This window comes from Podarcis raffonei, chromosome 11 (genome assembly GCF_027172205.1).
Source record: "Podarcis raffonei isolate rPodRaf1 chromosome 11, rPodRaf1.pri, whole genome shotgun sequence".
NCBI classification, from domain to species: domain Eukaryota; kingdom Metazoa; phylum Chordata; class Lepidosauria; order Squamata; family Lacertidae; genus Podarcis; species Podarcis raffonei.
Window position 1 is genome coordinate 61864923 of NC_070612.1, and position 27543 is coordinate 61892465.

Consider the following 27543-nt stretch of genomic DNA (forward strand, 5'->3'; position numbering starts at 1 on the left):
CAACTTTTATTTACATTTTATTTTAATAATAATCATTAATAAAATCCACAGAATCCTTAGGAAGAGACGTCCAAATTCCAGCCCGCAATTCCAGATGTTAGATAAATTTCAGACGAGTGAAAATGCTAGCAGGATTCAGGTAAATAACAACAACAACATAATATCAATAATAATAATATCAACAACAATATTAATAAAATCAATAATAATAATAATATCATCAATAATAATAAGAACAACAACAATTTATTTTTACCCCGCCATCTGGCTGGGTTTCTGAAAGCATAATATACAATAAAAGGAAGATCAGGGGATGAGTGGATCTCTAAGAGACCCAAATGGATCTCCAAGAAGGGAGAAAATCAGCTCAATGGATCCATGGGAATAGGTAGGAATGTTGGGGAAATGGCAAGAAGCAGGGAAGGGGTGGTTGGGAAGTCTTGGAAAGGAGAGACGAAGGAAGGAGGGAGGGAAGGAAGGAGGGAAGGAAGGAAGGAAGGAAGGAAGGAAGGAGGGGAAGGAAGGAAGTAAGAGGGAAGGAGGGGAGGAAGGAAGGGGGAGGGAAGGAAAGAAACAAAGAGGGAGGGAAGGATGGAAGGAAAGGAGGAAGGAAAGAAGGAAGGAAGGAAGGAAGGAAGGAAAGAAGGAAGGAAGGAAGTCCCCCCCAAATTAAGTGATCCCCAAAGTGGACAGTAGGAAGAGAAGCAGATTATGTACATGGACAGGAAGGTCAGTCAGTCAGTCAGTCGGCTCCCCCAAATCGAGCAAGCCCCAGCGTGGACAACCAGAAGCAGAGAACTGTACAAGGACGGGACTCTCCCAGTTACGCACAGTTGCCTCAACTCTCGGGAAGTGGGAAAGCCGGGCTGCCCCGGGAGGGTGTCCTTCAATGGGGCGCAAGGAAACGGGAAGTGGGCGCTGGAGGCACGCCAGAGCTCGTTCTCCGTCCGTCCGTGGCATGGTAGGCGGGACCACCAGCTCGGCACCAGTCCACAAGGTAGGTCCGTGGGAGAAGAAGAGCTGGTCCATCCTGGGGGTGTCTGAGAGGGGGTGGCAGGAAAGAAGCGATGGGGGCCCTCACACCACGGTGCTGACTGAGGGGTCCGAGAGGTTGAGCTGCCCCGCAAGGTCAGTGGGGTGGTACTGCTGCAGGGGAGACAAAAGACAAGACACGGGGGAGGGGCGGTGGTCAGGCAGAGGTGGGCCAGAGCGAGGCCAAGATACATGCTGCCCCCGCAGGCTGCCACCGCCCCGGCAGAAAACCGCTCAAAGAAGATGCTGCGCCTCCAAACCGGGATGCATTCAAGGCTGCGAGCACCAAGCGGGGAATCTCCGGGGATCCGCTCTGTTCCCAAAAAAAAAGTCAGGGTGCCGCAATGTGGGCAGAGCCAAACGTAGGGCCACCCTTCCCATTTTAGGGACCCTGACATAGGGCCACCCTACTAATTTCAGAACCCTGACCTGTGTCGTCGTGTCCCGCCCCCAGTTTCCATTCGGCTCAGCTCCTTCCCGGTTGGAGCGCATCATCCCTCAAGGATCTTCCCCGGGGGGCAGCCACGTGGGGCGGGGGCTCCCTCCCCCTCGCAGCGCAGCCTCTTCCCCCGGAAAGCAGCACCCGCTAGCTCAGCCATTTCGGGCCGATCCCCTTTGGAATCGCCCGGCAGCTTCGACCCCTTGACAATTTTGGGTCGATCCCCTTCAAAATCTGCCGACGACTCTCCCTTCATGTACGCCAAGAAACTCCCTCCGGGAAAAAGCTCGGCGACTCGGCTCGCAAAAGAGCCACTTTTTCAAAGATGGCCGCCCTACTCCTCTCCCACCCGGCCCTTTTCTGGGATGTCCCGGAAGGGGACGACCAGTTGTTCCCCCCACCAGCACCTCCACCCGTCCCACAAGATCAAACAGGACTTTGGATACAGGACAAAAATGCATCAACATTCACAACAAGATCCCACCCTTTGCGGAGGAACTCCTGAAGCCGGGAATTCTCTACAGGGCTTTATCTGCAGCTCACGGACTCTGGGTGTGGCGGCCTCGCGGGGGTGTCTGTAGGGAGCAGGCGCATCAAAGGGATGGTCTATTACATCGAAAGTTGGCTTTGAACCCGGTGCCGGCACCCGGGGACACCACCAAAACCACCACCCCAGGAAAGCGGGACGCCGCCCGGCCAACCCGGCCAACCCAGAGCTGCGTTTCTTCCTCCTCCTCCTCCTCCCTCTACCCTCCACACTGGAATGCCTAGAAGGGAAAGCCGCCCAAGGAAGCAGACCCTCCGAGCACCCCTCTCTCTCCCGGGATAGAAGAATCCAGCCCAGTTTCCGCTGGGATCCCGGAAGGTTCCGCTGTTCCTGGGATGTCCCTATTTTCATGGGAGAAATGTTGGAGGGGGTGGAATAGGACTTCCCTATTTTCATCGGAGAAATATTGGAGGGGATGGAATAGGATGTCCCTATTTTCATGGGACAAATGTTGGAGGGGATGGAATGGGATGTCCCCATTTTCATTGGAGAAATTATGGAGGGGATGGAAAAGGATGTCCCTATCTTCATTGGAGAAATGTTGGAGGTTATGCAAACGCCCACCGCTGGGGGGGGAAGACTTTTTAAATAAATCCCTGCAGTTACGAACAGGAGGAATAAACGGAGAGTCATGTGGGGGGGAGTTTGAGAAGGCGGAAAGCCATCTTTTCCGGCCGAGACATTTCCCCTTCTGGAATACCACCCTCCCAATATCTTGTGACAGATGTCCTTTTGATGGGGAGAGAGGGGGGGGAATCAGAATTTCAAGATGGCCGAGAAGTTGGCTTTCGCCCCAGGTGGACCTTTCAATGTCTGGGACCTTTGGAAAGACGCCAAAGGGCGGGGATGAGGTCAAACCCTATGCGCCACCAACTCAGAAACATGCATAATAGAGGGTCTCCAAAACGGGCCGGGGGTTTGGAGAGGGAGATGGAACTTTCCTGCCCACGTGGCGACCGTGCCAGAAAGGATGATGCACAATGGGGAAGATATCTGGGAATTAAATCAAATTTGGTGGAATGATTTGGACGGGTTGATTTACTGCAATTGGCTCCTTGGAAACAGCTGGAATCCTGCAAATGTGGATCAGAATCCTGATTTAATAATTTTGACAGATTGCTTTGGTGCAATCTGCTCCTTGGAAATAGCTGGAATTCTGCAAGTGTTGATTAGAAACCTGATTTAATCATTTGGACGGATTGCTTTGGTGCAATCTGCTCCTTGGAAACAGCCTGAATCCTGCAAACGTCGAGAGTGACCCGAATTCGCAATCATTTGGATTGTGACTGCCCAGAGTGGAAGATGGAACGAAAGAGAAATTCCCAACGAAAGAGCGACGGCGGGAGGGACGGGCGGAAGATGGAATGTGCCGAGGTGAAAGCGGAAAGGAGGGTTTGGAGGAGGAGAAGCGGAGAGGAGAGGAGCGGAGAAGGCCGACCGGGAGTAAGAATGGCGGGAGCGGTGGGAAGAATGAGGGAATGGAGGGGAGGGGAGGGAGGAATGAATGGATGGGAGGATATTCAGAGGAAGGAAAGCATGGATGGATATTTAGAGGAAGGAAGGAATGGATGGATATTCAGCAGAACGAGGGAATGGAGGGGAGGGAGGAAGGAATGGATGGATGGATATTCAGGAGAACGAGGGAATAGAGGGGAGGGAGGAATAAATTCAGCAAAAGGAGGTGGAGCCAGAATGCCACAGAGTGGTGGCTTGGGATGTTCAACAAGGAATAACCTGCTGTGGGAAATGGACAAAAAATTGGGAAATGGATTAAAAATAAATAAAAAGGGATGAGAACAGATTGACATGCTGTTAAACTGCTTTTTAATTCTGTTTCCTCCCTTTATGGTCTTGATTTATGGGCTACTATAGGTTACTACTACTAATAGTAATTAATAAATAAAATAAAATAAAATAAAAAATAGTTCTGATGTTTCCTCCCTTTATGGTCTTGGCTTATGGGCTACTACTAAAATGAGGCTGCATTTTAAGCTGTATTTTAAGCTGTATTTTAATTAACTGTTCTTGGGTTTTTCCTATTATGTTCTATTGTAATTTATATTTGGTGTTAGCTGCCCTGAGCCTGGCCCTGGCCAGGAAGGGCGGGGTATAAATAAATTATTATTATTATTATTATTATTATTATTATTATTATTATTATTATGTTTTTGTTAGAATTGTTTTTACTGGTTTTGATATGTGTGTCTTTTTAAATATATATATAATTTTAATTATTTTTTTCTGTTTTACAATCTTGAATACTCATTTAAACATCCTTGAAATTCAAGGGTGTTTTAATGTGTGTGTTTTGGGGGGGGCTGTGACGGTGATCTTGGCACTGATATGGGAGGATTTGATGAGGAAATTCGGAGGAGAAGCGGTGAGGAATATTCAGGGCTGGTCCCCAAGGAAATGACAGTGATCTTAGCATTGATACAGGAGAATTTTCAGAGGAAATCCTGAGCGGAAACAGTGAGCAATATTTGGGGCTGATCCGAGAGAGTGACCGCGATCTTCACATTGATACAGGAGGATGTTCAGAGGAAATTGTAGCCCAACGCCCTTTGGAATAAGTTTGAGAAATCATGGGAGAGGTTTTGTGAAATATATTAATTTCCAATAATAATAAGTATTCTTCTTCTTCTTTTATTTCTGCTGTGTCAGACCAACACGGCTGCCTACTTGATGATAATAATGATTATGATGATAATTACAATAATAATATAAATAATAATGGTGATAATAATAATAACAATAACAACAATAATGTTTTATATATATTATCATCATTATCACCACCACCACTACAATTATTGTTGCCAAAGAGCCATAAAATAAGTTAATAATAATGATAATGATGATAATAACAATAATAACAATAATATTATATATATATTATCATCAACACCACCACAATTATTGTTGCCAGAGAGCCATAAAATAAATTAATAATAATAATAATAATAATAATAATAATAATAATAATAATACCCCACTCATCTGCCTGCACATAGGAAAACAGCAGAAAGTCTGCAGATTGTGGAAGTTCGGGTTGTCCCGCCTTGGCCTCATTCCCAGCCTATCAACACATTGGGATGAGGGATCCTAACAGATATCCCAGGGTCCCTATTTTGCAGGGACAGCCCAAGATCTGAAGAAGCCATGACAGTTTCCGTTTGATCCGGGGTTGATCCCGCTTTTCCTAAGGACATTCCTATTTTCATGGGAGAAATGTTGGCAGGTATGGAATAGGACGTCCATAAAAAAAAAAAAAAAGGAATAGGACGTCCATATTTTCATGGGGGAAATGTCAGAGGGGATGGTAGGAAGTCCATATTTTCATGGGAGAAATGTTGGCACATATGGAATAGGACGTCTGTATTTCATGGGAGAAATGTCGGCAGGTATGGAACAGGACAGGGGTTGGCAATTTTTTCTAGCAGCCAGCCAGTCCACTGTCACGCAGACCTTATGGCGGGCTGGAGAAGCGGAAATGGGGGGGTGGAGCTGGAAGAAGAGGCGAGGGGGGTCAAATTGTCCTCCTCCCCACCCCCCAGCCCCCAGCCCCAGCTTCCCAGGGGCTGCTGCCACCACCACCGCCGCTGCTTCTCGTGAGTAGACAGAGTGAGCTTGTTCGCTCGCTCTCTGGCCCGTAGAATAAGGTGACCAGATTTCCCCCCATGAATCCGGGGATGCTTTTCAATCTCCATGGATTTTGTAGGATTTCTAAATCTGGGGACGGTCCCCAGAAAATGGGGGTGCCTGGGAACCTTACCCTAGGGGCACCAGGGCGGCAGGGGCGGTGGGGGCGGGAGGAAGAGGCCGAGCAGCGGTGGGAGGAAGAGGCTGAGTGAAGCCAGAACCCGAGATTATTGGCGACAAGGATGTGACAAAGAGGCTTAGCGGCGGCGGCTCAACCCGGATCCCAGCGCAGGGTGGGGCCATCCCTGCCAATCAAATGCCGCTGGGGCAAACCAGCCGCGGGGTTGGAGCAGCCAAGCCACCACTGCTCGGGCACTTGGTCCCATCGGTGTCACCGAGATTTACAGATCCGGCTTCCCGGATTGAGGACCCAAATGGGCCTGATCCATAGCTGTCAACGGTTCCCCTTTTAAAAGGGAAATTCCCTTATTCCAAATAGGATTCCTCGCAAGAAAAGGGAAAAGTTGACAGCTATGGCCTGATCTGGCCCGGGGGGACTTGGGTTGCCGGTTCTGTCAGGTCAACGTCAGAGAGGACGGCCAGACGCCCCTGTTTCCATGGGAGAAACGTTGGCACGGGCTAAGCAATGGAGCTCGGCCATCCGCCTGATGACGGAGGGCCCCTCCCCCGCCTTGTCATTTCCAAGGAAGCCACGGACAGAAAAACACAGGTACAGAAGGTGACGAGAGACATGGTGCCGGGGGAGGCCATGCACCTTGCCTGAATCCCACAGGAAGTGTGGTGGCAGGAGAGGGAGGTGGCAGGGAGTCCTGCTGGCCACTGCTTACGGAGCCGTACAGTTACCACAGGCAGAGGGAGACAGTGGAGATGGCAGGGCAGGGGACGGACGAGGGGAAGACGGCACGGCGGACCGCTTTCTGGGCGGGGACCAGGACAGGAAGGACTGGAAATCAAAAGAGGGGGGGAGAAAATTCTGGGTTTTTTTGGGGGGGTCAGAACAGAAAGGAAAACAAACCACATACGGGGAGAAGAGGGAGCCCTCGATCTTTGGGACAGACGGTGGAGACGGACTGACAGAGGACGAAACGGGGCCATGGCAGCTGTGAGATGGGGCGGTTGATGGGATGGCAGGAGAAAGAGAGAGAGAAAGAAGGAGGGCACAACCGGTTGTCTTCTTCTTACCGTGTCTCTGCAGGACCTACGGCTCTTGAAGCTGTTGGCCAGCGTGGATGTGATGGACCTAAAAGTGGTTTTCATTCTAGGGCCTGGTTCTGCTCTAGCACTTGGTCTATCCTAAAACGAACATGTACATAAGCGGTTAGATCTCCGGACGGCCGCCACCGGCCGCCGCGTCTACACTGTGCCTCGCTTTCACGGGCTGCCTTGCTCGCCTGGTGTGCTCCTCCTGCCCTACAGGGCGGCCGGGCTCCGGAGGGCCCCTCCGAGCGCTGACCTTCCGAGCGGCCATCTTGGGCTGGGGCGATCCTGGGAGCCACCCCAGACTCTGAGCGGATCCGCTGTCCTTTTCATGGATGTACCCTAATTTCACAGGATGGGGTGGGAGAGGACACTCCTCTTGGAATGGAATTGGAAGTACCTCTTTTCATGGAAGGGGGAGGAACCAGACACTCCTCTCCCCCAACTCCCGGAGAAATGTCAGAGAGGATGTACAGTTGCCCTCAAAACCATCCCATCCCTGGGGCAAACGGGGCAGGTCCCCGCCGAGAGGGCGATTTTGGGGGTCTCGGACGGGGTGGTTCGGGTCAGAAGCACCCCAAGCATCAGTGGGAGGAGTGATAGGAAGACCCTGTTTTCCGGGGAGGAACGTCATGGTAGGACGTCCATAATTTGGTGGTGGGAATGTCAGAGAGGATGGTAGGACGTCCAAATTTCATGGGAGGAACGTCAGAAGGGGTGGTAGGACGTCCATAATTTCATGGGAAGAACGTCAGAAAGGGTGGTAGGACGTCTATAATTTTGTGGGAAGAACGTCAGAAGGGGTGATAGGACGTCCATAATTTTGTGGGAAGAACGTCAGAAAGGGTGGTAGGACGTCCATAATTTCATGGGGGAAATGTCAGAAGGGGTGGTAGGACGTCCATAATTTCATGGGAGGAACACCAGAAAGGGTGGTAGGATGTCCATAATTTCATGGGAGGAACATCAGAAAGAGTGGTAGGACGTCCATAATTTCATGGGAAGAATGTCAAAGGGGATGGTAGGATGTCCATAATTTTGTGGGAAGAACGTCAGAAGGGGTGGTAGGACGTCCATAATTTCGGTGGAAGAACGTGAAAGGGGATGGTAAGACGTCCATAATTTCATGGAAAGAACCTCAGAGGGGAAGGAAGGATGTCTATAATTTCATGGGAAGAACGTCAGAAGGGGTGGTAGGACATCCATAATTTCATGGGAAGAATGTCAAAGGTGATGGTAGGACGTCCATAATTTTGTGGGAAGAACGTCAAAAGGGGTGGGAGACGTCCATAATTTCATGGGACGAACATCTGACAGAAACTGTACGTGAGGACCTTGTATGTGGGGCGGACCCTTTTCTGGAAGGGGTGGGGGGAATGGGGCAGGACGGAGCTACAAGCAACCTTGGGGTTCCTGCAGCAGCTAAGAGGGCCTCCTCTCAGGAGCTTGGAGAGGAGGGGCCCCCACCCTATTGGTGGCCTGGGAGGGGAGCGGTCCCTGCCGGTCGCTGTCGCCCCCTTTCTTCCATCATCTAGAGAGGGGGGCAAGAGACTTTTTCCACCTACCCCTAAATAAATAGGATCGGGGCCTTTGGTCAAGGCAGGTCCTACGGCTGGGAGATAGAGAGAAGACTGCATCAGAAGAGAAGGGAAGTCATTGTATGTTAAGGGGGGGAATGGGGGGTAAAATATCAGAATTAAAGAAAGAAACGAAAACCAGTATTGGGAAATCAAGGAGGGTATATAGGTCTCCCGAGATCGGCGGCCGGAAGCTGGGGGGCTGCTTTCCGGAGGGACCCCGGGCGGGAATCCGAGGGGGGATTAAATGGGGAGGGGGCAGCTGGAGGGTTGGGGCGGAGCGGGAACGAAAGCCGTCAAAGAGGGGGGAGGGGAGAGAATTGTGGGGGGAGGTTGGGTGGGAGGCAACCAGACCTGGTTATGGGGGGGTGGAGGCCCCCATTTTTGGGAGGGGAACCCCGTTTCTGATCCCAACCCTTTGGGCTACAGTGGAATTTGGGGTTTTGGGGGGAGGGCCCCCCGATCTGAACCCTCTGTATCCTCCCCTTGGGGAACCCCGTTTCTGATCCCCCCCTTTGGATTTAGGTAATTTTTTTTGGGGGGGAGAGAGACCAGGTCTGGCTCCTCCGCATCCGGGTTGGGGGGGCCGACCGGAATTGAATCCATTTCTTGCTTCCGTTCCCGATCTTCCTCTCCCCCCTGCTCCCCCGGCATGCACAGGAAAAAAGCAATTGATAGGATGGAATGGGTGAAGATCTATATCTAAATATATATAGATAGGGAGATACCCACATATAAATATATATATATATTTACATATATTGATCCAGAGGTATCAGCGCATGGCGTTGCGCCATGGCCGAAGAGTGACCAAAACCAAATAATAATAATAGTAATAATTTATCATTTCTACCCCGCCCATGATTTCAAATAATAATTTGAAAAGAAACGTGTGTGTTTGTGCGCGTGCGTATATATATATATATATATATATATACACACACATACATACACATACATATACGTATATATATATATACATTATATATATATATTATATGCATTATATACTTTATATATTATATAAGTATTATATATTATATACGCATATATAAATTATATATATATTATTTATATACATATATAAATAATATTTTATATACTTTTGGTCATATTATTGAATAGACACACACACACATATGTTATATATAGACTTATATAAATTATATATATATATATATACATAAACATATATATAATATGTATATGTATATGTATGTATGTATGCATGTGTGTGTGTGTATGTATATACATATATATATATATATATATAATTTTTTTGGTCATATTTTGATTTTTGATTTGACTTTTATTTTATTTTATTTTTTAAAATTGGTATTTATTGAACAAAGAAATCTTCCCGCTCGCCTACCTTCTAGCATTGTACTAGTGGCCGGAGGGTTCCTCCTGCGGAAAAGTCTTACATTGTCAAACGGATCTCCGGAACGTCGGCTTTCCTCGTCGGCCGTGGGGTGGGGTGGGATGGCCCCCACCCAAAAAATCCTGGACCCCCCCCCCCATCTCGGCCAAACCCCAAACCCCGGACCGGACCCGCCGTCAACCCAGGGAAGCGTTTCTCCTCTCTAGAAAGTTGGCAAGTGAAAAATGGCAGTGACAATTGCACTCGGGATGCCCTACAAAATTTGAGCCTGCCTCGTTTGGGCGGCAGAGGGGGCAGAACACAGGGATGGACAGACCCCGATTGACAGGATGACATTATTCCCATTGTAGGGAATTTAATAGGACGTCCCTATTCCCATTGATGGGGATTGAATAGGACACCCCTATTTCCTTATATGGGATCGAATAGGACACCCCTATTTCCATTGTAGGGGATTTAATAGGACGCCCGTATTCCCATTATATGGGATTGAATAGAACGCCCCTATTTCATTATTGGGGATCGAATGAGATGCCCCTATTTCATTATAGGGGATTTAATAGGATGTCCCTATTCCCATTGTAGGGGATCGAATAGGACGCCCCTGTTTCATTATAGGGGATCAAATAGGATGCCCCTATTTCCATTGGGGCATTTGCCCCCCTATTTAGGAGGGTAGGGGGCCCCTCAAAGGCCTTCCCAGGATGAGTGGGGCCCCCAGGGGTCATCCAAACCAACCCTCCACCCTTCTGGAAGAAGTGACTTATGGGGTTCCCCCACCCCATAAGTGGGGGCCACAGAGAAGGCGTCCCCCTAATACTACTCCCCTTCGGCACCGTAGTGACTGTTGGGGTGAAGGAATGGGAAATGGAAAAGGACCTCCAAATTAAAAAACGGAAATTAAAAAATAGAAGTCCCACATGTTTTGGTGTTTTTTCCGGCGGTTTTGTGGGTTACCTGCCCCCTGCCAGAGGTCTCTTCTCCTCCCAAAAATGGCCTCTTCCTACCTGTAGGTTCTTCCTCCAGACGTTGACGGCGGCAAAGGCCAACTGCATCTGCTTCCGTCGGGCGTCCTTGTGCCTCTTGTAGGCAATTTCGATGAAGATCAGGAAGATTCCAGCCACGATCCCACCGGCCACCAGCATGAAGACGCCTGGGAGGGGTCGAAACGCGGGAGGGAAAAGGGTCAGAGAGCCGGGTTTGAAGGAAGCGCGCGCACACACCACCACCACAGTCGAGGGTTGTCCAGGAAGCAGAGTGAGAATCGTAATCATGGCGGCAATCATTGTGATAGTAATAACGATGGGGATCCGGAATAAGAATAGGAATCACAAATGACAATCGTAAGAAGAAGGATAGCGATAGGGATACTTACAAATGGTGGTGGTAGCAGTAGTAGTTAGAAATGGCAATAGTAACAATAACAGTAATAATAATAATAATAATAATAATAATAATAATAATAATAATAATGTGAATCTAAGTTTGGCAGTCTTCATCATCATCATCATCATCCATCATCATCCATCATCCATCCACCAACACCACCATCATCTCAATATTCTTATTCTTAAGAGCCTGGCTAAGCACCCATCAGCATCATCCAACACCACCACCTCAATGTTCTGATTCATAAGAGCTGGGCTAAGCACTGGATGATGGGTAGGCAAACTAAGGCCCATCATCCATCACCATCACCATCATCTCAATAGTCTTATTCTTAAGAACCGGGCTAAGCGCTGGACATTTTGTGCCTTGCCTTGGGTTGGACTGGATGACCCCCGGGGGTGGTGGTGGTGTCCCTCGTGCCCCAGGGGGAACGGGGAGGTCTAGGAACCCACCTGCCATGTTCTCAAAGGTGAGGGTGGCCGGGGCATTACTCCTTGAGTCGCACTCCTGGTACCTCACCCACGTCTTGTCCAGCTCTTCCATGAAGCCATTTTCGTGGAGGCTGTGGGACAGGAGGAGAGAGCTGAAGCGGGGAGTCCCACCATCTTGAATAAAATATGGATTGGGGGATGGGGTGGGAGGCCAGGTGAAGCCACGCCCCGCAACCCTCAAATCTCTTACGGGGACTCAAGGGAGTCCCAGGAAAGGCAAGGGAGTCCTCCAGGAGACCAACTTGGACCAAGAAGGCTCCTCGGCCATCTTTGACAGACCCAGAGGAGGTCAGGCCCAACCGGACTCCCTCTTTGATGCTACTGGGTTCGATCCCAGAACATCCCGATTTTGGGGGGCAAGGAACATTGGAGGGTGGCAGCTTTCTGGTTCGAACCCTGGATATCCTATTTTCCCAATTTCCCCCAGAGGGGATGCCTGGATCTTTCTCCCGTGAAAAGAGGTCCTCTTGTGTTTCTCCTCCGGAGTGGGAAAGGGAAGTTCCGGGATCGATCTGGGATGCTTGGAGTGTCTGGTGTTCTCCACCCAACCCCAACTCCCTTCCCTGGATCATTCCCGCGGGCGGGGGAGAGGGTACGGACTTGAGGATGGCCAGCGAGACATTCTGCTTCCAGGGACTGTCCTTCCTCATTCCGATTCCAAATCCAGACCGGAAGAAGAGTTCTCCAGTGGTCACCAGGTCGCACTTCTGGGAGGCTTCGAACTCCAGGACGGCCGAGTCCCAGATGAAGGCGTGGAGTTTGCTGGGTGGAGACACAAGTGGGAACAGTAACCAGGCAAAGGGGGTCGACTTCAGCGCTCCCGGCAAATTCCAGAAGGCTTCCCTCCCCCTCTTCCGATGGAGGATTTTCGCAGGATGAAGCGGTCCCGAAAGGAAAGGATCAGAAATCCCGGCAAATTTGTTCCTGAGAAATTCCTGCCAAACCTTTCCTGAGATATTCCCACAAAACCTTTTCTTAGAAATTCCCGTCAAACCTTTTCTGAGAAATTCCTGCCAAACCATTGATTAGAAATCCCAGCAAAACAATAAATTAGATTGCAAAATTTACGAGAAACCCAGAAAAACCATTGATTAGAAATCCCAGCCAAACATTTTATTAGAAATCCCAGTAAAATGTCTTCTATATTTCTGCAAAACGATTTATTAGAAATTCCCGCAAAACATTTTGTTTAGAAGACGCAGACATTTATTTGAAATCCCAGGAAAATTTCTTAGAAACCCAGCAAACATTTCTGAGATATCCCAGTCAAACAATTTCTTAGACATCCCAGCCAAATTTATTGGAAATCCCAGCAGAATTTCTTAGAAATCCCAGCCAAATTTATTGGAAATCCCAGCAGAATTTCTTAGAAATCCCAGCAGAATTTCTTAGAAATCCCAAACAATTTCTAATAAATCCCAGCCAAACAATTTATTAGAAATCCCAACAAAATTTCTTAGAAATACCAGCCAAATGTCTTAGAATTCCTAGCCAAATAGTTTCTTAGAAATCCCAGCCATATTTCTTAGGAATCCCAGCAGAATTTCTTAGAAATCCCAGCCAAATTCCCGCAAAAATTCTTCGACTTTGCGTTGGCTTCAAATCAGTGGGTTGTTAATTGGTCAAAATTCATGGAAATTAACTGGCCGAAAAATAAAAATAAAAATGGAATCCCATAATCCAACGCCTCTTTCCCCATTGGTCCCCCATGTCCTCCCAGCCCACCCGCCCGGAAAAGTCAAAGGAGTCCAACTCACTTGTCCCGGACAGCCTGGATGGCTTCGGCGGCGCTTTCGTAGTTGTGCTTCTCCATGTGGCGGTACATGGTGCTGAGCTCCACCTGCCGGCGGAAGTAGATGTCCACCGAGCTCTGCTTGACCGTGGCGTAGATGAATTTGTCAGACGGGTTGCGCAGCTGGGAGAGGGGAAGGTAGGACGTCCATATTTTGGTGGGAAAAATGTCAGAAGGGGTGGTAGAACGTCCACATTTTCATGGGGAAAATGTCAGAAGGGGTGGTAGGATGTCCATAATTTCGTGGGAGAAATGCTAGAGGCGATGGTAGGACGTCCCTATTCTCATGGGATAAATGTTAGAGAAGATGGTAGGACATCCATATTCTCATAGGAGACATGTCAGAGGCTTGGTGTTCTCCTTCCATGCTTACCCTGGGATCATTGATGCCCGTGATCCGTTCCTCGGGTCTGTCCAACACCAGGAAGGCCGCCAGGTTGGCAGTGTAAGAGGCCACGATGATCATGGCGAATCCAGCCCACACCATCCCCAGGATCCGTGCAGAGAAGCTCCGGGGAGCGCCTGGAAGAGATAGGGCAGCTCGGGATGGTCCTCAAGCATCTGAAGGACCGAAACCCTGGGGAGATAGACCTCACCAAAGCTCTCTAGTGCCGCCCCTCGAGAAGAACATCTAATGAGGGAAGAACCCAGAGGGGAAGAAGTTGAGTTGGACATCCCTATTCTCATGGGAGAAATGACGGAGGTCGGAGAAGATGGTAGGACGTCCATATTTTCATCAATGTCAAACAAGATGGTAGGACCTCCATATCAATGTCAAAGGGGATGGTAGGACCTCCATATTTTCATCAATGTCAAAGGGGGTGTTAGGACCTTCCTGTTTTCATCCAGGTCAAAGGGGATGGTAGGACCTCCCTATTTTCATCCATGTCAAAGGGGATGGTGGGACCTCCCTATTTTCATGGGAGAAATATCAGAGAAGATGAGATGGGGTCGGTGGCACCAGCCTTTGCTTTGCAGCCTCTTACGGACGGACCCATCCAGATCATTCCCACTGGAGAGACTCACCTTCTCCGATGCCAGAGTTGAGCAAGACTCCCCAGGAGAACCACATGGCAGATGACAGGGTCAGGGCATCCTCTTCCTCTTCCTCACTGTTGACTTTGAAGCGGCCGAAGGGGCTGCAAGAGAGCAAGTGGGGCCAGCGGTCAGCCGTCCATCAAGTAGCAGGTCTTAGAAGATGCCCCGTGGAAAGAAGCTTCTGGACCTCACGGGTGCGAGGAACTCCAGAAGTCCAGGGTGGGCAGAGGGCGGAACTTCGAGGACTCCTCGGTTTCCCTCATGTCGTTCGCAGGTGGAATAAGTGATGCAAAGTCAGTGGACAGAGGTCCCTTTGCATCATTGATGGGTACGTAATTTGGTGACGTCTTGAGGAACAGCCCATCCAGTTCTTGTCCCTGCCCCCATTCATGGGTGGGAGGAAGCAGAGCTGGATAACTTTTCCTTGCTCCTCTGGGAGGAGGAGGAAGAGACCAGGAAGACCAAGGGGTAGAGGAAAGAGGCGTAGAGGGGGGAGGAGGAGGCCAGGAAGACCATGAGCTAGAGGGAGGAGGGAGGAGGAGGAGACCAGGAAGGCCAAGGGGGGGAGGAAAGAGGAGAAGGAGAAGGAAGGAAGGAGGAGAAGGAGACCAGGAAGACCAAGGGGTAGAGGAAAGAGGCGTAGAGGGGGGAGGAGGAGGCCAGGAAGACCATGAGCTAGAGGGAGGAGGGAGGAGGGAGGAGGAGGAGACCAGGAAGGCCAAATGGGGGGAGGAAAGAGGAGAAGGAGAAGGAAGGAAGGAGGAGAAGGAGACCAGGAAGACCAAGGGGTAGAGGAAGGGTTAGAGGGATGAGGAGGAGGGGGATGGGGAAGAGGAAGAGGAAGAAAAGAGAAGGGAGGAGGAGGAGGGGAGGGGGAGTAGAGGGAGGAGGAGAAGGAAGCAGAAAGGAGGAGGGAGGAGGAGGAGGAGACCAGGAAGACCAAGAGGTAGAGGGAGGAGGAGGAGGTGGAGGTGGTGGAGAAGACCAGGAAGACCAAGGGGTGGCAGCAGTTACCTGAAACGGTCCAGGAGATAAAGCATCACAGCCACCACGTGGACCGATAGGCCCACCAGGAGCCACAGGGTGCTCTGGAACGGCTGCATGAACGAGTCCAAGGTGCTGCGGGGGATTTCCTGCAACGGAGAACCGGAAGTGGGCGTCAGCAGCCGGGGGAAGACCCCAGCAGGGGTTGCTTAGGGTTCCTCACAAAGGTTGAGGAGATCGCAGCAAGAGAACGGTTCTCTTCTTCTCCCCAGGCCTTTCAAGGATGGACCTTGATGTCATATATGGGTGGCTTTTAATGGATGCTGATTATATTATGTTATATTATATTATATTCACAAGAAATTCCATCGGGACTTTGCAAAGGGAAGGAGATGGACAACGGGAACGGCTTGACCAAAGCAGAGCGTGGCCACCTCTGTGGACCAAGCCCTCTGGAGGGCACAGTGATGCCTAGTGGTCGTTGGCCATGTCTACCCACCTTCTTCACCAGGATGGTGAGTCCCTGGTACTTAAAGGGCTTGGAGAACTCGATGTACTGGGCCCGCTCGTTGTTGATGGTCAAAGGAGCCACGATCATGTCCGCCTGACCGCTCAAGAGCTCCCCCATCATGCCGTTCCACTCCTTCTTGTTGCTGTTGTTCACCTGTGGTGAGACAGAGCCAGGGTGAGAAGGGCAAGGAGGTCCGTATTTCCATGGGATGAGCGTCGGTGATGATGGCATTTTCGTGGGATGAATGTGGGAGATGATGGTAGAACGTCCGTAATTTCATGGGATGAATGTGGGAGGTGATGGTAGAACGTCCATAATTTCATGGGATGAATGTGGGAGATGATGGTAGGACATCCGTATTTTCATGGGATGAATGTCAAAGGGGATGGTAGGAAGTCCATAATTTCATGGGAAGAACATCAGAAAGGAAATTTCATGGGAAGAACCTCAGAGGGGATGGTAGGACGTCCATATTTTCATGGAACAAATGTCAAAGGGGATAGCAGGAAGAAGCTATGGGAAGCAAGTTCACGAATGGACAACCCTCCAGGCCTCTCCTGAAGGTTCCTCAGGTCACCCCAGTGTGGGCGGAAAGCCAATGGGGACGGCCAACCGTTCCAGGAACAACTTCCCACAGATCCCCTTTCTCAACGGGACGGCGTCTGTCCGTCCCCGGCCAAGGGGCTGGACCCTCGGAGGTCTTCCGAGAAGTTGGAGTTTGGCCCGTCCGGCCTTCCCGAGGCCTGCTCACCCTCTCCTGTGTGCCAAACTTCCCGTCGCCCACCAGGTGGACCTCGTAAGTGAAGTTCATGGTCTTGGCCAGCTTGATCAGGAGGTCGACGCAGAAGCCATAGCAGCAGAGCATCACGCTGGGGCGGCCTGGTGGGGCAGGAGAAAGAGGGACCATTGAGGCCCATTCCAGAAGGTCCCCAACGGAGAGGACCTTCTCAATCGCTCCACCTCCATGCCCGTCCGTCGAGGAGATGCCATTTGACCCGGCCCCTTTAGGACAATGTGGATGGCTTCCTGGTGGAGATCTGACCCGTTCCCCGTCGATCCGTTTTGTTCCCGGCCTGCTGAGCTGGATTCCTTCCTGGTCGTATGTGGAAGAGATCATCTGAACCAGGCTTCCTCCACCTCGGTCCTTCAGGTGGTTCCATTCCATATATGATCAGGAAGCGATCCAGTTCTTCAGGCTTGATCAATGGGGAACGGACCTCCCCATTGTTCCTGACCTCCGGTCCAGCTAGCTAAGGATCATGGGAGGTGTGGGCCAACCACATCTGGAGGAGGCTTGGTCTAGACTAAGAGGATCTCATCTCCACCATGCAGTGCAGACCCTCCCAAGAAGGAGAGGTGCTCGGCGCCCAATGGAGACGCTTGGCGGGGGAGATTCTGACCTGATGCCCCCGCTTTGGGTTCAAGACGTACCCGGCATGGTCTTGTTGGGCCCCGTACAGAGGACCTGCTGCACCAAGCCACCGGTGCTGTTGGTGAGGGCTTTGCACTTGCCGTCGGCCAGGGTCTCCTTGACGTAGACGAATGGCTCCTGGTGAATGGTGACAATCTGGGGGGGAGGGGAAACAGCCCCCCCAAAAGTGAGAAGATGGATCCCCGTCCTCTTCCCAGCCAAATCGCCTTCTCAACCCTTCTGCTGCCTTCTCCTGGAAGGGGAGAGTTGGACGCAGGGATGCCAACATGGAATTCAGAAGTGGTTGAGATGGAAGGGGCTCCATGGTCATCTAGACCAACCCCCCCTGAGGTGCAACGATCTTCACTCAAGCACCCGGGACTCCAAGGAAGGAGAGCCGGCTTGCTTGCGTCCCGCAAATTTCTCCTGGACGTCAGGCCGGGCTCTCCTTTCTTGGAGCTGGAAGCCACGGGTTCAAGTCCTACCCTCTGGAGCGGGAGGACTTGTTCTTTCTTCCAGGCGAAAGCCTGGAGATATTTGAAGACGGCTCTCATATCTCCTCATCCTCAGACTGAGTGTTCCTATCTCCTTCGGCCGTTCCTCCGAAGGCTCGGCTTCTGGACCCTCAATCATCTTGAGATGTTTGGCTCTAAAGAGAGCCATCTCCTTCAACTGTTCCTCCCAAGGGACCCTCCGTCATCTTGAGATGTTTGAAGATGGCCCTAACATCTCTTCTCAGCCTCCTCTTTTCTGAGCTAAAGAGAGCCATCTCCTTCAAACGTTTCTGCTAAGGTTGAGCTTCTAGACCCTCAACCATCTTAAGATGTTTGAAGGTGGTTCCCATATCTCCTTGGTCTCCTCTTCTCCATCTCCTCCGAAGTTCCTCATCGTTCCTCCTAAGGCTCAGCTTCTAGACCCTCAAACATCTTGAGATGTTTGAAGATGGCCCTATCATCTCCTATCAGCCTCCTCTTTTCTGGGCTAAAGAGAGCCATCTCTTTCAACCTTTCCTCTAAGGCTGAGCTTCTAGACCCGCCATCATCCTGAGATGTTTGAAGTTGGTTCCCATATCTCCTCTTCTCCATCTCCTTCAACCTTTCCTCCTAAGGCTGGGCTTCTAGACCCTCAATCATCTTGAGATCTTCGAAAGTGGCCCTAACATCTCCTCTCAGCCTCCCCTTTTCTGGGCTAAAAAGAGCCATCTCCTTTGACCGTTCCTTCTATGCCTCGGCTTCCAGACCCTCAATCATCTTGAGATGTTTGAAGGTGGCTCTCATATCTCTTGCTCTCCTCTTCCCCAGCTCCTTCAACTGTTCCTCACCAGGCTGACATTAGTGAGGGAGGGAGGTGGAGCAGAGATGATACCTTGAGCTTGGTAGACATCTCGTAGCCCTGGGGCGTCTCGGTTTCTCCTCCCGGCCAGATGATCTTGCGGTCGTTGGGCAGGAACTGAGGAGGTAAGGAGAGAAAGGTTGGGACCAGACCTTCTCTACCAGCCTTCCCTGATAAATGACCATAGAGTCAGAATGGGACCCCCGAAGGTCAGCCAGTCCGACCCCCAGGCCGGGCAGGGCCCTCCCATCCAGGGATACTTACGTGGCTGCCGTTGTAGACGCCGACCTGCACCAACTTGTTGTTCTGCAGGTTCATGACACTGTAATTGGCGTACTTGCGGTCCCCATCCTCGTTGAACTCCACCCGGCCCGTCACACCCTCGGCGTACTTCGTCTGCATCAGTACCCTGGGGAGAAGGCGGGTTGATCGGGATGCGGAGGGATGGAAATGTCTCCCATGAAATTACGGATGTCCTACCATCCCCTCTGACATTTCTCCCATAAAATTACAGACGTCCTATCACCCCTTCTGACGTTTCTCCCACAAAATTATGGATGCCCTACCACCCCTTCTGACATTTATGCCACCAAATTATGGACATCGTACCATCATCTCCAACATTCATCCCATGAAAATATGGACATCCTACCATCCCCTCTGACGTTTCTCCCATTAAATGACAGATGTCCCACCACCCCCTCCATAAAGAACCCAGGTCTGAGGTGCCCAGGTCGCTCTTACCTCTTGAAGAGCGGCCCCGTCTTCCAGATGTTGGTGTTCCCCACGCACCCCCTGGGGGGGTCGGTGATGTTCTCCTTCTCAAACAAGTTGTGGACTGCCTGGGCCACCATGGCCACCGCGTCCCGGATGTGAGCCGACTCGTTCTTGCCGTTCATGAGTTGTAGACCGATGAGACCTGGGACGGGGGTGGGGTGGGGGGTGGAGACAGATGTCTGGGTTGGCTGGGACCCCAGAGGTAATCCAGGTGAACTCGCTGCGGGGCGGATACCTCCGAATGGATTTAGAGAAGGGAAGGAGAGCACCGCTGGGCAATCAACCATGGGGCAGCTGGACCATGGGGAGGGGTCCCAGGTTACCTTCTGGCGCATTGCGTAGGGCATTGCCGGAGATCTCCCGTTCCCCCACCAGCCAGACGTAGCCGGGACCTGTCATGTTTTCTTTGGCTGCGGCCGTGTAGACGGTGGTGGCGTCATCCTCACTGGAGAAAGAGAAGAAGGCTGTTGGGATGGTAGGATGTTCGTATTTTGGTGGGAGAAACGGCGGAGGGGATGGAATAGGAGGTCCCTATTTCCTTGGGAGAAATATCAGAGGGGATGGTAGGACGTCAGCATTTTAATGGGATAAATGTGAGAGTGGGTGGTAGGACTTCCATAATTTCATGGGAGAAACGTCGGAGGGGATGCTAGGACGTCCCTATTTTCGTGGGATAAATGTCAGAGGCAATGGTGGAAGTCCATATTTTCATGGGATGAATTCTGGAAAGGATTAAATAGAAGGTCCCTATTTTCATGGGAGAAACAATAGAGGGGATGGTAGAAGTCTATATTTTCATGGGATGAAATCTAGAAAGAATGGAATAGGAGGTCCATATTTTCATGGGAGAAACGTCAGAGGGGATGGTCGGACGTCCATATCTTCATGGTAGGAACATCAGGAACATCATGGTAGAACGCTCATAATTTCATGGGAGAAACATTGGAGGGGATAGCAGGATGACCCTATTTTCATGGGATAAATTCTGGAAGGGATGGAATAGGAGGTCCCTATTTTCATGGTAGGAACATTAGAGGGGATGGTAGAAGTCTATATTTTCATGGGATGAAATCTAGAAAGAATGGAATAGGAGGTCCATAGTTTCATGGGAGAAACGTCAGAGGGGATGGTCAGACGTCCATATCTTCATGGTAGGAACATCAGAGGGGATGGTAGAAGTCCCTATTTTCATGGGATAAATTCTGGAAGGGATGGAATCGGAGGTCCCTGTTTTCATGGAAGAAACCTCAGAGGGAAATGTCGGAGAAGTTTGAACGGGGGGAAAATGGGGGTCGCCTCCACTCACCTGACCCCAACCCCGCCCCACCGGCCGGCCCTCACCTGGCAGACAAGATGATCACCCTGGCCTCCAGTTCCTTGGCTTCCAGGAGGAGAGACGTCACGTTCTTGGTGCCCGGCTCAAACTGAAGGACCTTCTCGGCCTGCAAGGTTGGCGCGAGCAAATGGGGTCAGTCGGCTGGGCCCCGATCCCCCATGCGAGAGCCATGCTTTCCTCAGAAAGATACCTCCTTCTCTCTTTCCAAGGTCTACCTGGAAAGGACTCAGTTGTTCCTCATTTCTTTTCCTCGGTTTTTTTTTTCTCCCCCCCCCGTTCTTTCTTTCTTTTCTTTTCTCCTGCTGGGGTTAATTTCCTCCCCACCCCCCTTAAAAAATTAAAAATCTAATTTTTTATTTTATTTTCTATTTTAAAAAAAGAATAATTTTTCTTTGTTGTTGCACTGGGCATGCAAACAGAAGTCACTCCAGCCCCAAAAGAAGGTCGTGCATTGGTACAGGAAAGAGGAAAAAAAGGCATATATAGAGATACACAGCGGCCGCCAAAGTGATTCCACCCACCGTGGCAAATTGATTTCTCGCTATTTGTTTTTTGCAAAAAAAAAAAAATTCTTGCAAAATTTCCAATAATTTTTTTTTTTTGCAAATTCTGCAGAATTCCCGCCGTCTCGGGAATTGCCGACCTGCCTTTTTCGCTCTGTCGTCGCCATCTTTGCGACGGTGAGGGAGCCCCTCAGGCGGCAACTGCGAATATCCATATATTGGTTGGCTGGCTGGTTTTGCGATGCAGTTGACTGCTCAAACGCCTGTTGCTTTTCCAATAATAATAATAATAATAATAATAATAAAAAACAGGAAAAGGAGAGGAAGGGGGAGGGGAAAAACACGCAAGGGGTCCGCCTTGCAAGGGAATCGAAGTGAGCATCTCGCATTTCCTGTTGGGACAGGAAGGGGCAGAGCAGGAAGAGGAGAACAGGAAGGGGGAATCAGATGGTTCAGGAGGAAACAGGGGGGGGGAATAAACTCGCAAATTCGCTCTGGCTCCACATGCATGGTCTTCCGAAGAAAGACGTCCAGGATGGGATTGCTCCTCAAACTCAAGCTCAAACCAAGCATATCTCAACGGAAAAGAACGTGCGACCCAAAAAAAAAAACATGGAGTCTGCTTGCTGGCTCCAGAGATATTTTTATATTTTCTTCCCTTTAATATATATATATGTCTATATATATCTAAAATTTATTCTAATTTTTTGTGGGGTGCCCGTGGGCCGAGGCGGCCCAATTGATGAATTTTATGAATTTTTTAATTTTAATTTTTTTGCTCGTTAGGTTGGTGGGCGGCGTGCATTTCCATGCAAATATACCTTGGGTCCTCGCTTGATGTCAAAGGATAGCGGTTCGAGGCTGTCAAAGCTCCTTTTTTTACTCTGATGGATAATGTGCACAGAGAAAATATGCAGACACAGAAGAAGATTATAAACAGTTGAAAGAAGAAAGACGGGCACTCAAAGCAAATCCCATATCCAACTCCTCCTGATCCGGGGCGGGGGGGCCGTAACAGAGGAGCAGGGAAAACCCCCTACAAGCTACCCTATTCAGTTTCCTACAAGGTTTCCTATTAAGTTACTACAAAGTTTCCTATTAAATTTCCTACAAATTTTCCTGCAAAGTTTCCTACAAGGTTTCCTATTAAGTTTCCTGCAAAGTTTCCTATTATGTTTCCTACAAGGTTTTCTATGGGGGTTACTAAGGGGGTTTCTTAAGACATTTCCAATGAGGGTTCCTGACCAGGTTTTCTATGGGGTTTTCCTACAAAGTTTCCTATAGGGGTTTCCTATTAAATTTCCTACAAAGTTTCCTAAGAAGTTTCCTACAAGATCTCCTATGGGGGTGTCCTAGGAAGTTTCCTTGGGGGTTCATGCAAGTTCTTCCTCTCCTTTAAATCGGTGAAGGTATCTTGCGAGTTTCTGAGGGCAACTGGACATTTTCATGGGAGAAATGTTGGAGGGGATGGTGGGTTGTCCCTCTTCCCAAATGTTGCTAGACCTCTGAATGCTGGCTGCTTAGAGTGAAAAGCGGGGGCAAGGCCGCCACCCTCAGCTCCTTCCTCCCTGCAGGATTCTTGACGGCCACGGAGAAGAGGATCATGGACCGGATGTCCTGCCTTTGGTCTGATCTAGGAAGGCTTCCCATATATGTCGACTTGGCCGACGTGGGGCCACCGCTCACACCACACATCAAAGTCCTCCTCTGCCACTTCCGCCGTAGAAATGTTGGAGGGGGTGGAGCCACATGGGCCCCCAACCCAGGAGAGAAGGAACTGGACCTTCAGGAGAAGCTGGGATTGGAGAAGTTGTGGACGATTGGACCTTTTATGGTGTTCTTCTAGATGTTGGAGCATCTGTGGCAACCCAGTCTGATGGGTGGGGGTATAGATGACAAAATTATGACCATTATGACTGATCAGATTGTTGCATTGACCATGAGCTTCTTTGGAAAAGAGGAAGGAAGCAGGTAAAGGGAGCTGCTTATCCCTGCCTCACAAGTCTCTCTTGGGGCTCCTTCCCAACTCTATGATTCCATCTTGAGGTTCCTGCCTTGGTTGAACCAGACAACCCTTTCAGCTCCTTCCCAAGTCCATGATCCAAGCCTACTCTCCTAGACGCTCTCTTCCAATAAGGAAATGGGTTTTTGGCCCAGCTCCAGGTTACGTCCCGCCCCCGTCTCCCCGTTTTTGCCTCTTTCGGATTTCTTTTTTTTTTTTTACGTAGTCGGAGATTTCGGTTTTTTTCGACCATGGCAAAGCAAGTGAAATGAATAAAGAGTAACAAACTTTGATCAGGGACTTAGACGGCCGGCGCTTAAGAGCACAATGTGGGTCATGTTTAACAATGGGAAGAAGAGAGAGAAGGTGTATTTACAGATGTCAATCTACACACGGACGACAAAGCGCGAGACTTTCGAGAAGAGCGTGGGTGGCGGGAAGCTACTGACCTTGGACTCTTTCTCCTCCAGGAGGGTCTCCAGCTTCTTCTGGGCCGCCCGGCCCTCATGGTCGTCGCTGACGATGAGGATGATGTGGTTCCATTTGTAGAAGCGCATCATCTCAAACCAGACATTGGACTGGTGAGAGTAAGGAGGGACCGTGCGGAGGAACGAAAGGTGGATGCTCTGGGGAGAGAAGGAGCCAGAGGGGGCGTCACTGCGGACCAGGCGGGGGCGTCCGGGTTGAAGCGCCGTCCCTCCTACGGGGTGGAAGGAGCCTCTGGAGAAGTTCCATCTTGAGACCCCACCTGCCTCTGCAGAGAGGTCCATGCTCTGCTCAGCTAATGCGTTCTCCATGGGGCTACCTTGGAAGGGGACCTAGAAAGGAGTTGGGGCAATGTCCCTCCTATGGGGTGGAAAGAGCCTCTTGAGGTCTTCCATCTTGAGACCCCACCTGCCTCTCCAGAGAGGTCCATCCTCTGCTCATCTCCTGCTGTCTCCATGGGAAGGTGACTTGGAGATGAGATTGAGGAACATCCCTCCCCTGGGGTGGAAGAACATCTCTAGTACCAGCTCCATCTAAGACCTGGCCATCTGCTTGGTCTACTGCCCTGCTTTCTCCATGGGGCTACCTTGGAAGGGGACCTGGGAACCATTGTGGACAACGGCCCTCCTGCGCAGTGGAAGGGCCTCTTTAGGAAGCCAATGGGAAAGATCTCCAGAAGGTTTGAGCTGGGTATCCACCAGTATGGGGAAGATACAAAGCTCTACCTTTCCACCAGAAGGTTTGGGCTGGGCACTCACCAGTATGGGAAAGATACCCAGTGTCCTTTCTACCAGTGAAGGTGGTGTGGGTCTGGAGGAGCTCGGAAGACAGACAGACAGACGTCGACTCCTGAGAAGAACGAATGGCTGTTTCTGAGGAGCATGGGGCACCAGGCATGGTCTGATATGGAGTCACCATGCCTCTAATGGACCAGCCATTCTGGACTCACCGGGGCCCATCTCCGAGGGTCTCCTGGCGGCTCCCTCCAAGCAAGAAGTGAAGTGGCGGGGAACCGGGCAGAGGAGAAGTCAAGGCCTTCTCTCGCCAGATGTCCAGGAGAACGGCGAGTCCCGACCAGCGGGAGCTGTGGGCTTACCTTGTCTGAGTAAATGGACATGCGCGTGGTCAAGCCGATGACTGGGATCCGGTAGAAGCCAGCAGTGTATGACACCGGTGTCGGCGTGAGGTGGTCGTTGGGAGCCGGCGGGTGACTCACCAAGATGGCGTAGACCTGTGGGAGAGACGTTTTCCCCATGGAATTACGGATGTCCTAACATTCCCCTCTGACGTTTCTCCCATGAAAATATGGACATCCTACTCTCCCCTCCGATGTTTCTCCCATGAAATTATGCATCCATAAAAATCCATAATCCTATCACCTTGGCGACAAAGATCCATATACTTCAAGCTATGGTTTTCCCACTAGTGATGTATGGAAGTGAGAGCTGGACCATCAAGAAGGTTGATCGCCGAAGAATGGATGCTTTTTTGGTGCTGGAGGAGACTCTTGGGAGTCCCATGGACTGCAAGAAGATCCAACAGACCTATTCTGAAGGAAATCAGCCCTGAGTGCTCACTGGAAGGACAGATGCTGAGGCCTCAAGACTTTGGCCACCTCCTGAGAAGAGAAGAGTCCCTGGAAAAGACCCTGATGTTGGGAAAGATGGAGGGCGCAAGGAGGAGGGTGCAAGGAGACAGAGGATGAGATGGTGGGACAGTGTTCTCAAAGTGATCAACATGAGTTTGATCAAACTGTGGGAAGCAGTGGAAGACAGGAGGGCCTGGCGTGCTCTGGTCCATGGGGTCACGAAGAATCGGAAATGACTAAACGACTCAGCAATAACAACAAGAAGCCATTCCCCTCCGACGTTTCTCCCATTAAATTATGGACGTCCTCAAATGCCCAGGCTTTGACAGGCAGAGAGAGAAGTCGGCCGAGCCAGATTGCAAGATAATATGATTTCCTTAACCGCACATTAAAGGCCTAAATGCCATTTCCCCTCCAGGGACTATTTATGATGAAATGGTCTGGCAAGAAGGAGGCGAAGAGCAATCGATGGAAGGAACCAACCCTATGGAAGCAACTGAGATGGCGTTTCCATGGAAACTTCCTCCTCCCTTTGCTGGCTTCTCCTATAAATGGCATTTTCTGCTCCGTTTGGGGGAAGAAGGAAGTCTGTAAATGTCGATCAGGTCTGCAATTTGGGTGGCTTCAAAGGAGATCCCAAATGAGATGTAAATGGGGTCAAAATAGCACCATTTGATAACTTGGGGACCCGGTTTGTTCCTTGGGAAATGGGCTGTGTTGGGGTATTTTTAAGGTCCCAATATGTGGGTGTGTAAGAGGGAGAGAGGGAGGGAGGGAGAGAGGGGGAGAGAGAAGGAGAAAAAGAGAAATAAGGAGGGAAAGAGAGGGAGAGAAAGAGAGGGAGAGAAAGGAAAAGAAAGAGGGATGGAAGGAGAAAAAATAAAGAGAGAAAGAGGGGGAGAGAGGGAGGAAGAGGAAAAAAAGGGGAGAGAAAGGGGGAGAGGTAGGGAGAGAAATAGAGAGAGAGAAAGAGAGAGAGAGAAAGAGAAAGAGAAAGAAAGAGGGAGGGAGAGACATGGAGAGAAGGAGAAAAAAAAGAGAGGAAGAGAGGGGGAGTGAGGGAGGAAGAGAAAAAAGGGAGAGAAAGATAGGGGAGAGAGGGGGAGAGAAATAAAGAGAGAAAGAGAGGGAGAGAAAGAAAAAGAAAAAGGGAGAGAGGGAGAGAGAGAAGGAAAGAGAGAGGGGGGGTATCCTTGGGCTGGTGCCCCAAGCCAAAAGGCTGGTCCATAGGGTCAAGGGGTTGTTGGCTGGCCCTTAGAAGGGTCAAGAAGTCCCTAGACCGGTCCTTAGGGTGGTAGGCTCCCAAGGTCGGTCTCTGCGGCCCGCAGATCCCTAGGTTGGTGCCCAAACCCACACTCTGGTTCACAGGATCCCGGGGTTCCTGGGTGTGCCTTTCTAGGACCAACCAGTCCATCAGGTCAAGGAGCCCCTAGGCTAATTCTTGAGGACTGGAAGGGGGTCCCTAGGGTGGTCTCTAGGGCCAAGAGTGCCCTATGCTGGTGCCCCAAGCCCACAGTCCACAGGATCCAGGGGTCCCTGGGTGGTCCTTTCTGGGGCCAACCAGTCCACCAGGTCAAGAGCTTGGCCCATCACGTCGAGGAGGAGTCCCTAGGGGGAGTCCCCCGACCGGTTCTTGGGCGGCGCGGTGCGGCTACCTGGCTGGAGATGAGGTCCTCGCAGACGGAGAGGGCCATCTGGATGGCGTTGGGCTTGTGGGTGACGGAGGTGGCGTTGAGCTGGATCTTCCAGGTGCCATGGCGCTTGTTGGCCTGGTTGATGGCCTCGCGGAAGACCTGCTCGTGCCTCTTGGTGCTCAGCACCGCCCCGATGTTCACCACCTTGGGCTCGCAGCCCCCCCGCGCCACCGAGAAGCACAGCAGCACGGCCAGCAGCAGGAGGCGCATGGCGGTCACCCCACCGTCGCCCGGCGCAGCCCAGGGGCCCCCCAGGCGGCGGAGAATTGCCACGCAAGAGGGTCTATCTGTGGTCCTGAAGCGGCCCTGTGGAAGAAGCAGAGGCGGCTGCTGTCCCTGGTGCTGAATTGGCCCTTTGCAAAAGACTGCTGTC

The 27543-nt window shown here is 50.7% G+C and overlaps 1 protein-coding gene across 8 annotated transcripts; it reads right to left on the reverse strand.

The window, feature by feature from the left end:
* LOC128423131 (glutamate receptor ionotropic, NMDA 1) lies at nucleotides 1–27543 on the reverse strand. Of its 8 annotated transcripts, none has more exons than XR_008332686.1 (22): nucleotides 27132–27444; nucleotides 24985–25119; nucleotides 23852–24028; nucleotides 22222–22284; nucleotides 20903–21003; nucleotides 19885–20006; nucleotides 19529–19703; nucleotides 19049–19193; nucleotides 18818–18901; nucleotides 17473–17608; nucleotides 16793–16920; nucleotides 16030–16194; nucleotides 15561–15679; nucleotides 14535–14647; nucleotides 13882–14030; nucleotides 13474–13631; nucleotides 12317–12478; nucleotides 11678–11787; nucleotides 10844–10989; nucleotides 6864–6974; nucleotides 1956–2046; nucleotides 1–1146 (listed from the first exon to the last, which is right to left on the reverse strand). XR_008332686.1 is itself a non-coding variant. In XM_053407921.1 (21 exons), exons 1-21 carry the CDS (start codon nucleotides 27378–27380, stop codon nucleotides 1078–1080), a joined length of 2817 nt encoding a protein of 938 aa, XP_053263896.1. In that variant the 5' UTR covers nucleotides 27381–27543; the 3' UTR covers nucleotides 1–1077. The 8 variants fall into 8 exon arrangements, 5 of the variants coding, with proteins under 5 accessions (XP_053263896.1, XP_053263894.1, XP_053263897.1 ...); XR_008332688.1 differs by lacking the exons at nucleotides 1–1146; nucleotides 1956–2046 and adding exons at nucleotides 8444–8490; nucleotides 9828–9862 and having other exon boundaries at nucleotides 6869–6974; XR_008332687.1 differs by lacking the exon at nucleotides 6864–6974.